The sequence below is a fragment of the Rana temporaria genome, chromosome 11 (genome assembly GCF_905171775.1).
Source record: "Rana temporaria chromosome 11, aRanTem1.1, whole genome shotgun sequence".
In the NCBI taxonomy this organism is placed as follows: Eukaryota; Metazoa; Chordata; class Amphibia; order Anura; family Ranidae; genus Rana; species Rana temporaria.
The window spans coordinates 61,781,532-61,792,360 of NC_053499.1; the positions used below are offsets into that span (position 1 = coordinate 61,781,532).

The following is a 10,829-nucleotide window of genomic DNA, read 5'->3' on the forward strand; positions in this document are numbered from 1 at the left end:
TAAGTTTTGATGTGTATGGAGGAGGGGGATCAGCAGAAAAGCTGAAGAAGCAGACAAAAGCTTAAAGTGGTTGTAAACCCGCTCTTGTCACTTGCACCTACAGGTAAGGCTTACCTGTAGGTGCAAGAAATATCTCCTTAAAGTGGAGGTTCACACTTTAAAAAAAATTCTGACATCACACAGAGTCGCGCCATCTTTCCGACAGAATGCCGGTGTTTTTTTCTCAGCACATACCTCTTAATCCCGATTTTCACCTCACGGCAATCCCGCAGGAGTGGACGTTCCCAAGCACTGCCTGTGATTGACAGGCTTCCGAACGGCGCATACTGCGCGTCACAGGTTGCCGACAGAACCCGAACGTCGGTGCGCAGGCGCCGCATAGAGCCGCACCGACGTTCAGGTTTTTTCGGCAACCTGTGACGCGCAGTATGCGCCGTTCGGAAGCCTGTGAATCACAGGCAGTGCTTGGGAACGCCCACTCCCGCGGGATTGCCGTGAGGTGAAAATCGGGATTAAGAGGTATGTGCTGAGAAAAAAAAAAAACACCGGCATTCTGTCGGTAGGATGGCGCGACTCCGTGGGATGTCAGAATTTTTTTTGAGGGTGAACCTCCACTTTAACCTACACGGTTAAGGAGATATTTTCACAGAAATGGGCACCACTGTCTACAGCGCATGCGCACTGAGCGATGCTGTTTTTATGAATGGCATTAACTGGATTAATGCTGTGTTTTCGCACATGCGCGGGAGTGACGTTATCGGCCCTCCGGCCAATCACTGCGCCAAAACTGCGAAAACAAGGAAGAATCTCCAGGGGACATGGCAGCGGCGGTGGACGGGACCGAGGCGGACTTCAGGGGCAAAATGCAGTGCAGCTGTGCGTGGAAGTAAATCGGCTTCTAACTTCAGCTTGTTGAATAAAAAAAAAAAAATCTGGAAGCTGATTGGTTTCTTTGCAGATCTGCACCAGATTTTGCACTCTCCAGGTTTAGAAAATCCACCTCCCAAAGCATTTTGCTTTTGTAATAGATAAGAGAACATAAAGTATAAACATGGGCCACCCTATTACCACATCTGTTACTAGTGAATATCCAAACAAAATCTAAAAAATTTACAGACTTTAAAAGTACCATAAGAGGAAAAAATTGTTGTCTCCTTATGGCACGTTAAAGTCCTGTACATTTTTTTTACATTTTGTTTGGACATTCACTTGGATAAGAGAATGTCTGTTGGGTTGTTTCAAGAGACACAACCAGTGTTAATTTCGTAGATGAAAAGAGCACCCCCATGTTGAGGGCATGTGGCCTGGTATGTGGTTCAGGGGGAGTGGTGCGCTTGTTTTCCTTCCCTCTTCCTTATCTGCCAGGCCTCGTTTAAGGGTCTTCTATGGATTTTGGGGGGACCCCACTTCATTTTTTTTTTTACATTTTGAAGTGGGGGTTCTTCTCAAAATCCATACCAGACATAAGGGTCTGGTATGGATTTGTAAGGGAAACCCTGTGCTTTTTTTTTTTTTTTTTGGCGTGGGGTTCCCTTTTAAAATCCGTACCAAACTTGAAAGGGCCTGGTATGGATTGTGGGGAGGCGCCCATGCCGTTTTGTTTTTATTGGATTCAATAAGTGTTCAAAACTGATTAGATCTATTACAGAGTAAAAAATACCCCACCCAGTATCACTCAGTACACTCCACATATTCTAGGGGAGTGAGTATTTTGGTGAGAGATGGAGTGAGATTTTCCTGCAGACAGATCAGCATAGATGAGTGTGGTCGTTTTATTTTTCTGCACTGTATAATTGACAGTAAAATGTATGTAATAGCAAATATTTATGTCCCTCCACCCAGGGCCGCTGATAGAAATCATGGGGCCCCGTACATCCTACCTGGCGGGGCCCCCTTTGCAGCCCCACCCTCAACTCCGCCCCTGGCCCCTCCCCCATACCCGCCTTGAAACAAAGTGCAGGAACAGACTGGATGAAGTACATATATTTGATCCAGCTTGCCCGTGCCACCCTGCTGCAGTAAATGTACAGAGGGTGGGCAGCAAGCAGTTAAAAGGAAGAGGTTGGGTCTGATCTGAGCCTCCCATCACAATTATAGAGCGATGGATCTAAATGGACCTGTGTCCATTTACACCTGCCTACCTCTAATCCGATCCGCTAAACAAAACAGAAAGGGATCTGTTCCCCTCCGTCTAGCGGATCGGATTGGAGGGCAAGTCGGGTGTAAGCGGACAGCTGGTTTGTTTACACCAGTTTGTTTAGAGTAGAGTGGGCTGTGTCCGTGTCTGCTCTGCATAAGCTGAGTGGACACGGACCTGTCATCAGCCCACTCCATTCAGCCGGGATCAATGGACACTGGACAGATTCCCCGCTGAACAAGCAGATTCTACCCAGTCTTAAAGCCTTCATTGCAAACAGCAACACAGGGAGCTTAAAATCATCAGCATTATAACACATGACATACATGACATGGCTGTTGGGTGCTAACCTTGTTAACTTATGACCAATAAGCTACAAAATCTGCCATGTCATGTAACACACAGTGAGAGAGAACCTGCTGTCTGCTGCCTATGTGTTATACATATAGATATGTATGGTGGCATTAAAGAGGAGCTCCAGTCATATTTTTTTTTTAAAGTTAAAATTATATACATAACATATTCCCTTAAGCATACTAACCGCTCCCCAATCGATCAGCAAATTATAGTAATCACTCGCCTTTATGCTGCATGTCATTTTCTGGCCGTTTCCATTGCATGTGTGGGCATCAGCTGTCCAGTTCCTGTTTCTTCCCTGTTTACGGTGGAGAGGTGCATGCTGGGTAACTAGCATGCACCTACCGAATGACTACATACACAGAATGTACAAATATTGTTATATTCACCCACCACCAGCAGTAGCCACGAATTCCAGCTTCCTCCTCTGCCTCTGGACTCTGTCAGCTGCCTGACTCCGCCCACCTCACACTCTCTATCTCTTACGGGCCAACTACAGAGAGGGGAGCTGAACAGGTCACTCCGCATCGGCGGGAAGCAAACAAGCGACCGCATCTGCAGGCTGACAGGTAACATGTAAGGAGCGGAGCGGGCGCTGGCTGCAGTGCGCATGCGCCCGAAACTAAGAAAAAAGTTCCTCCACTCCAACATCAGGGGCCCGGAAAATCATAGCAATTATACACCCCCCTAAGCTAGTAGAATCGGCTTAGCGGGGGTGTAATTCAGCCATTTTTTTTTTCATTTTTTTGTTTATTCTGCGCTGTCTGAGACTGCGAGGCTGCCCGGGCCCCCGGAGGATGTCGGGCCCGGTACATCAGGGCTGGCTGTACTGGCCTATCAGCGGCCCTGCCTCCACCCTTTAAAATAGATATTATGCTCAGATTAAATGAATTTATACTGGGAAAGGAAGAGATACCGGTGTTGGTAGTAGGAGATTTTAATGAGGTATTGGACCAGGGGGTTGATAGGTTTCCCGCACCGTTGAGCTCAGACCTCAGGAAAAATAGCCGCCTGGGTCAATTTATGGAAGAAGTGGGGTTAATAGATCTGTGGAGAGTGAAGAACCCGGGGACTCAACAATATTCTTGTTACTCAAGTACACACTCCACACTCTCTAGGATTGATATGGCCCTGGGAAATCAAAGAGCATTGCAGATTGTGGGAAAAGTAATATATTTGCCAAGAGGAGTGTCCGATCACTCTCCTATGGTTTTGACCCTAAATCTAGGCGGACAAAAAACTCAGAGAGATTGGAAAATTAACGCACATTGGTGTGAGTTAATAAAGAAGTCAGAAGAGGTTCTGCCTAAACTAAAGGAATTTGTAGATATTAATGAAGGTTCCACGGGAACCGGGATATTATGGGACACCCTGAAGGCGTACCTTCGAGGGGTCTTGATTCAGCAGGTGGCAAAATTTAATAAAAAGGCCAGGGAGGCGGAGGAAAAATCCCGTAGAGAGGTGCTAGAGGCAGAAAATGACTATGTGGGGAACCCAACGCCGAAGGGGAGGGAAACATGGCTTGAAAGACAACAAGCATATAAGGTGGTAATTACAAGGGAAGTAGAGATTAGACGACTTTTCCTGCGACAAGCCTCGTTTGCAGATGGTGAAAGTGTGGGAAGAATGCTGGCGCAGGTGGTAAAGTCTAATTCTTCCCCCTCCGGCGTTCGGTCCATCAGATCAATAAGTGGCGCGATAACATCAGACACCTCAGAGATAGTGCAGACCTTCTGGGCATACTATCAAAAACTGTATACTACACAGAAGGGGGGAAGGGAGAAAGAAATGGAGGATTTCCTGGGGAGACTAGAAACCCCGCTGATAACACAATCAGAAAGGGAAGAATTAGAAACCCCAATAACACTTGGGGAAATACAGTTGGCAGTAGTAGGCATGGCGAATCAAAAATCGCCAGGACCAGATGGGCTCCCGGTGGAAATGTACAAATATTATGGAGATATATTGTTACCTGAGCTCATAAAAACTTTAAATGGAGCGGCCTTAGAGGGTAAACTCCCTGCCTCAATGTTGGAAGCAACTGTAATAATTATACCAAAAGATGGGAAAGATCCTCTGGATCCCGCGTCATATAGACCCATATCCCTTTTGTGCTCTGACGTTAAAATAATAGCTAAAGTCTTGGCAACAAGGCTTAACAGGGTTATTTCAAAACTAATTCACCCTGATCAGACGGGATTTATAGCTAATAGATCCACCAGTATGAATATCAGAAGGACATTTCTAAACCTACAAACCCCAACACAGAATGAGGGATCAAGAGCTGTATTGTCACTGGATGTGACCAAAGCTTTCGACAGCGTAGAATGGGGGTACATATGGAGGGTGTTGGATAAATTTGGGTTTGGCCCGATATTCTCGGGGTGGATAAAAATGCTCTATGACAACCCTAGTGCCAAGTTAAAAATAAATAATGAATTCTCAAAAAAAATTGTCCTTTGAAAGGGGGACGAGACAGGGGTGTCCCTTGTCACCCCTGCTCTTCGCCCTAGCGATGGAACCTTTGGCAATCGCTATAAGGTCAAACATCGAGATATCCGGATTCCAGAGAACGACGGGAGAAGAAAAAATCGCGCTTTATGCCGACGACATCCTGCTCTTCCTGGGAGACACGGGACAATCACTGACAAAAGCAATGAGCCTGGTGGAGGAGTTCGGGAGTTTTTCGGGGTTAGAAATAAACTGGGGGAAATCCGAGCTACTGCCGATAGATCCACTTGGAGAAACGGCGATACGGGGATTGCCACAGTTAACAGTGGTAGATACAATGAGATATTTGGGGATATTGGTGACGAAAAATCCCAATCAATACATCAATAAAAATCTTACCCCCCTACTTGCTAAGTTCAAACAAAAGATCTACATTTGGAAAAGTCTCCATCTGTCAGTTGCGGGTAGATGTAGTTTAATCAAGATGATCTGGCAACCGCAACTTCTATATATAATGCACAATTCCCCAGTGTGGATTTGTAAGAAATGGTTCAATAAAATTGAATCTCTCTTCAGAGAGCTAATATGGAAAGGGGGACAGGCCAGGATACGTCTTCGCACATTACAACTCCCGGTGGGGGAGGGAGGACTTGCGGTACCCCAACCCGAGATTTATTATTTAGTGGCACAACTGCAACAATTGGGGGGAGGTAATATTCCAGGAGGAGGTACCCTTAACGGGAGGATAATGATGAATGGGGTCTCACATGACACTATTTTTGAAGCACTAGAGGCTGACTCCTTTAGGCATAGGAACCCAACAATAAAAATGATAACTAAAATATGGAAAAAGGTTAAAAAATTGATGGGATATACCGGGTTTTCTGAATACTCCCCACTATGGAATAACATTAAATTGAAGGAAATCCTCCAGATAGGAAAAGTCAGAGTATGGGAAATAAATGGCATTAAAAGGTTGAAACAACTGTATATAGAGGATAAATATAAGAAATTCCAGGATTTAATAGTGGAATTTAAGATACCACAACAATCATTTTTTACTTACATACAGGTGGGGCATGCCCTCGAACCCCAATTTAGGACACAAGCCCTAGTGTGGTGCGAAATGCCCCTTTTTCAAAATTTAGGTAAGGTAGGACCAACTAAGGGACTTATCTCTGAATTATATAAACAGTTGGGTAAAAAGGCTAATATGGGCATGCATCTCCTAAAAATAAAAGAGAAATGGGAAGAGGATCTGGGGGAGGTGACACAGGATCAGTGGCGGAGGGTCTTGGAGATGGGACCGAAGGTTTCGGTCTCACCCCCACAAAGGGTCTCCCAGCTGATGCTGATAAATCGAGCTTATTATACACCTAAACGCCTATTCAACTTTGGAAGAAGAACAGATGACAAATGTCCTAGATGCCGGGGGACTGGAGACCTAGTACACATGGTGTGGCGTTGCCCAAAGCTGTTTCGATATTGGGAGGGGGTGATAAGGGTCTTGGGGGAGACATTTGGGGTTCCTCTAGAGGCGGAAGCCACACTATGTGTACTGGGAGTTAGGAGGGAACGGAAGGAGAAGAAAGTCACCACAGTCGCAGTACTGAGATGTTTGTTCCAAGCCAGAAAATTAATAATGATAAGATGGCAGGCGATAACACCCCCGGCAATAAGGGAATGGATTGGTGCAGTAAACGAGACGATCTGTAAAGAAAGAGCAGTTTATATAAAAAGAGGTAACCTGAAGGAATTTGAGGAAATGTGGAGACCTTGGCTGGAAGAGAACGGTTCCCCCCTCTAGTGGGTAAGAATTATAGCTGGGGAGAAGTAAAATTAAAAACAACACCCTAAAATAAAGACATATATATGCCAACTTAGGAAAAACTAGGATTGGGCTGGCCCTGAATCCTCACCGGGGGAGAGAAGAGAGGGGATGGAGGGACCAGTTATATAAAACTAAGGGTGAAGAGATTAGGTATTAACCACACCGTCTATAGCTAAAGAAATAATTCCCCTGATTGGTGGACGTGATCTGAGCATTTTTTCTCTTTTTTTTGGGAATGCCGCCTTCCCTCTTTTTTATACAAACAAGATAAGCAATGGGTATATACCTTTTTATATTAGCTGTGTGTTACATTAAGATTAAGATATATATAAGGAATAATGTTGACTCCTGAAATTTTTTATAAATGATTTGTTTAATAATCAAATGTGATTAAGAAAAAAGACAAAGAATGAAAATTTAAAAAAAAAAAAAAAAACTGATTAGATGCGATTCCATAGAAGGCAATGAGCCTGAAATTCGCATCTGAACTGCACCGCAGTGCTCAGCAAACACACAGGACTGTGTGGACACACAGGACAGGATGTATATACAGTAAGATCAACCTTGGCTAAAAAAAACAAAGAACAGACAGCTGCACTTTTTGGAAATTCCTGAATACCGGAAAAAGAACAATAGAAAATATATACAAAAAGGATTGCCCTGTCTATTACTAGGGATGGGCCAAACGCCCCCCACACCCCCATTTCGCACCAGAACACCTCGAACAGGCAAAAAGTTCTAGCGAACATGCAAACCCTAATAAAGTCTAATGCTGCGTACACCCGATCATTTTTGGCATGAAAGAAAACGTTTTTCAGCATGTCCAAAAAACAAAGTTTTTCCAACTTCATCATTAAAAACGACGTTGCCCACACACCATCGTTTTTAAAAAATGATGAACAAAGCGCGGTGACGTACAACACGTACAACGGCACTCTAAAGGGAAAGTTCTATTCGCCTTTGGGCTGCTTTAGCTGATTCATTGTTAGTAAAAGACGATTTGCGCTTTTTTGTCTGTTACAGCGTGATGAATGTGCTTACTCCATTATGAACGGTAGTTTTACCAGAACGAGCGCTCCCATCTCATTACTTGCTTCTGAGCATGCGCTGGTTTAAAACGTCATTTTAGCCCACACACGATCATTTTTTACAACCCGAAAAACAACATTTTTTAAAACGACGTTAAAAAATGCAGCATGTTCGAAAACAAAATGGCAAAAAATTATCGTGTGTACGCGGCATCAGGAACATAAACATGAAAAAAAGTCCTAATTTTAAAGGCTTATATGCAAGTTATTGCCATATAAAGTGTATGGGGACCCGGGTACTGCCCCAGGGGACATATATCGATGCAAAAAAAGTTTTTAAAATTATTTTTCAGGAGCAGTGATTTTAATGCTTAAAGTGAAACAATAAAAATGAAATATTCCTTTAAATATCGTGTGTGAAGGGTCCCCTTAGTCTGCCTGTAAGGCCTTGTTCACACTGCTGTGATGCAGGAATCCTGCAAATCCACTGCGGGTTCTCGCATCGCATGTTTCCCGGCGCCAGTTCACACTGCCCTATGCAAACTGTTGGGAGTGCCAGTTAAAAGTTCATGACACCCTAAAACATCAGTTTGCATATCGCAGTGTGATCTGCAAACTCGGACATGAATCGGATCGCATAGGTGTGAACACCCATGTGATCCGATTCTGCTGCGGACAAAAAAAGGGTCCTGTGCGAGTTTGATGGAAATTCAGCCATACGATTTTTATGGCTGAAATCGCATCGCACAGAGATCGCATGTGATTTGCACTGCAGTATGGTACGAATCACATCTGAACTCTGACATCGCAGCAGTGTGAACCGGCCCTAAATTGGCACATCTGTGCGATTTGTATAGAACATGCTGCAGCAATAATGACACTTCTAAAGGAAAAGATTTAATTTAAACTTGGCTTTTGGCTGTAATGTATTGCCACCTCCCAGCAATATCGATAAAAAAAAAAAATCAATAAAATCACGCCAAATGCATAAAATGCATTAAGGTGAAGAACATGTACCTTTACAACCCCTTTAAGTAAATTGGCACTGAGAGATGTATAGAGGCAATGTCTGCAGACTAAGGATGAGCTCTGGCTTGTTCGCATAGAACACGTGCAGAGCCCGCCAGGAAGTGTGCACGGCGCTGCGCTAATAACAGCCAGGGAGACATTTCACGACCCCTGCAGCCGAGCATTGGGACAATGTCTCCCTGGCTGTGATTAGCACAGCGCCGTGCTCACTTCCTGGCGGGCTCTGCACGTGTTCCAATCGAACACGCCGGAGCTCATCTTTACTGCAGACCTCTCCATTGCTGATTCCCACTCTGTAATCCAATGATTCGGTACTTTCTCACTCCTTGACCTGATTTGGTGATTCAAAAAGTATTGAAACGAGGGATAGTCGGGAAGCTAGCATTTTCAGAAGATCAACAATGGCATCCTCTGTGTTAATCTTGGTACAATTTTCCTTTTTGTAATCTGTATACTTAATTCTGGTCACTCAAAAGAAACCAAATTTCTCTTTACTGTTTTACAGATATTACTTCTTCCTGAAGCTGGACTATTCAGGCTTGCCATTAATGGGACTCCTGTCGGTGAATTCCGTCGTCCTGTTTTTGATTTGAAATCCATTGATGAACTGCAGATAACGGGCAGTGCTGGGCTTTTCCTTGTGCAATGCTGACCAGTGGCACTTAGTGGGCCGTACTTCCCATTACATAATAAACACTGCGAAGAGTACAGCTTTGTTACTGCAATAATGTGTTATTTCCTACTAAAATCTACACGAGGCAACTTTATATTCCAACTATTTCATTTCACATTACCTTTCAATCCCTTTCACTCATTGGGGATGATTTACTAAAGGAAAATGGGCTGTTCTCTTTACAAGGAAGTTGTAGGAAATTTGCCCTAGAATTTAAAGCAGTAGTAAAGCGTGTTTTTTTTTTTTTTTTAAACCTGCAAGGCAAAGTTGTGATGTGCTAGTATGCATACTAACACATTATGTGAAACTCCCCTTAAAAGGAAGCCCTCCAGTGGCGTGCTCTCACCACAGACAGGGCTCCTATCTTCACCTGGTCGTCTTTGCAGGTTGGCGGGCTCCGGACCTTTGATTGGACAAACCGCAATGACGTCACTCCCGCATGCGTGAGCTGCCTTTGTGGCACAGGGCTCTGAAGAACGGCATTGGTATGCTGTTCCTTCAGAGTGCATGTGTTGGTGACGTCACTGACGACTTTACAAGTAAATACCTCTTAAACTATGCAGGTTTGGGAGATATTTGCTGTACCTATGGGTAAGCCTTCTTATAGGCTTACCCAGGGCTCAAAATTTCAAGTCCTGAGCTACTAGCCAGGCCTCAAGAGTTACTCGCCACCAGTTGCCCCACCTAATTCATACACTGCCCTGCGCCTAATTGCACCCGTAAACACGCCCTCGTAGATTATCTCATGGAATGACAATGTTTTATGCAGAATCAAGTTACAAAATTAAATATTACCAACAACAACTTTAACAAAATGGGACAGGGCACTGGGGGCAGACCAGAGGGACAGGGGACAGACCAGAGGGACAGGGCACTGGGGGCAGACCGGAGGGACAGGGCACTGGGGGCAGACCAGAGGGACAGGGCACTAGAACTGGGTCTCTTCCCCATTCTCTTGCTGTCTCCTCTGCAACTCCCATCCATCCTCTCTCTCCCATTCATCTCATCATCAGGAGCCTGTGTGTGCGGCTCCACGCTTGCATGTCCCCACGTCCCCCTTTTATTCAGGCTGGCAGAGAGGAGCTGCAGCACAGCGGGAGGGAGTACAATCCAGCGCTGAGATCCACACAACTGCACAGCCATTGACACCATAGCACAGCGCACACTGACAGCGCACAGCACACATTGAGACCAGTCTGTTCACAGTGCTCAGGCTAAACTGTTGGACACTTACATAGAGCACAAGGAAAAGAAAACTGCACAAACTAGAAGGCTGCCGCTCTCATGTCAGGGCAACTTTCAGTAAGCGCTGCACCAGAGTGG

At 44.8% G+C, this 10,829-nt stretch overlaps 1 protein-coding gene across 1 annotated transcript in view; it reads left to right on the top strand.

Annotated features, from left to right (window-relative positions):
- Positions 1-9,595, top strand: part of LGALS12 (galectin 12) — a 33,081-nt gene extending 23,486 nt beyond the window's left edge. Inside the window, exon 9 of the mRNA XM_040328653.1 lies at positions 9,339-9,595. Within this exon, the coding sequence (XP_040184587.1) occupies positions 9,339-9,485 (147 nt within the window). The 3' untranslated portion in view covers positions 9,486-9,595. The remainder of the gene's footprint in view (positions 1-9,338) is intronic.
- The last annotated feature ends 1,234 nt before the right edge of the window (positions 9,596-10,829 follow it).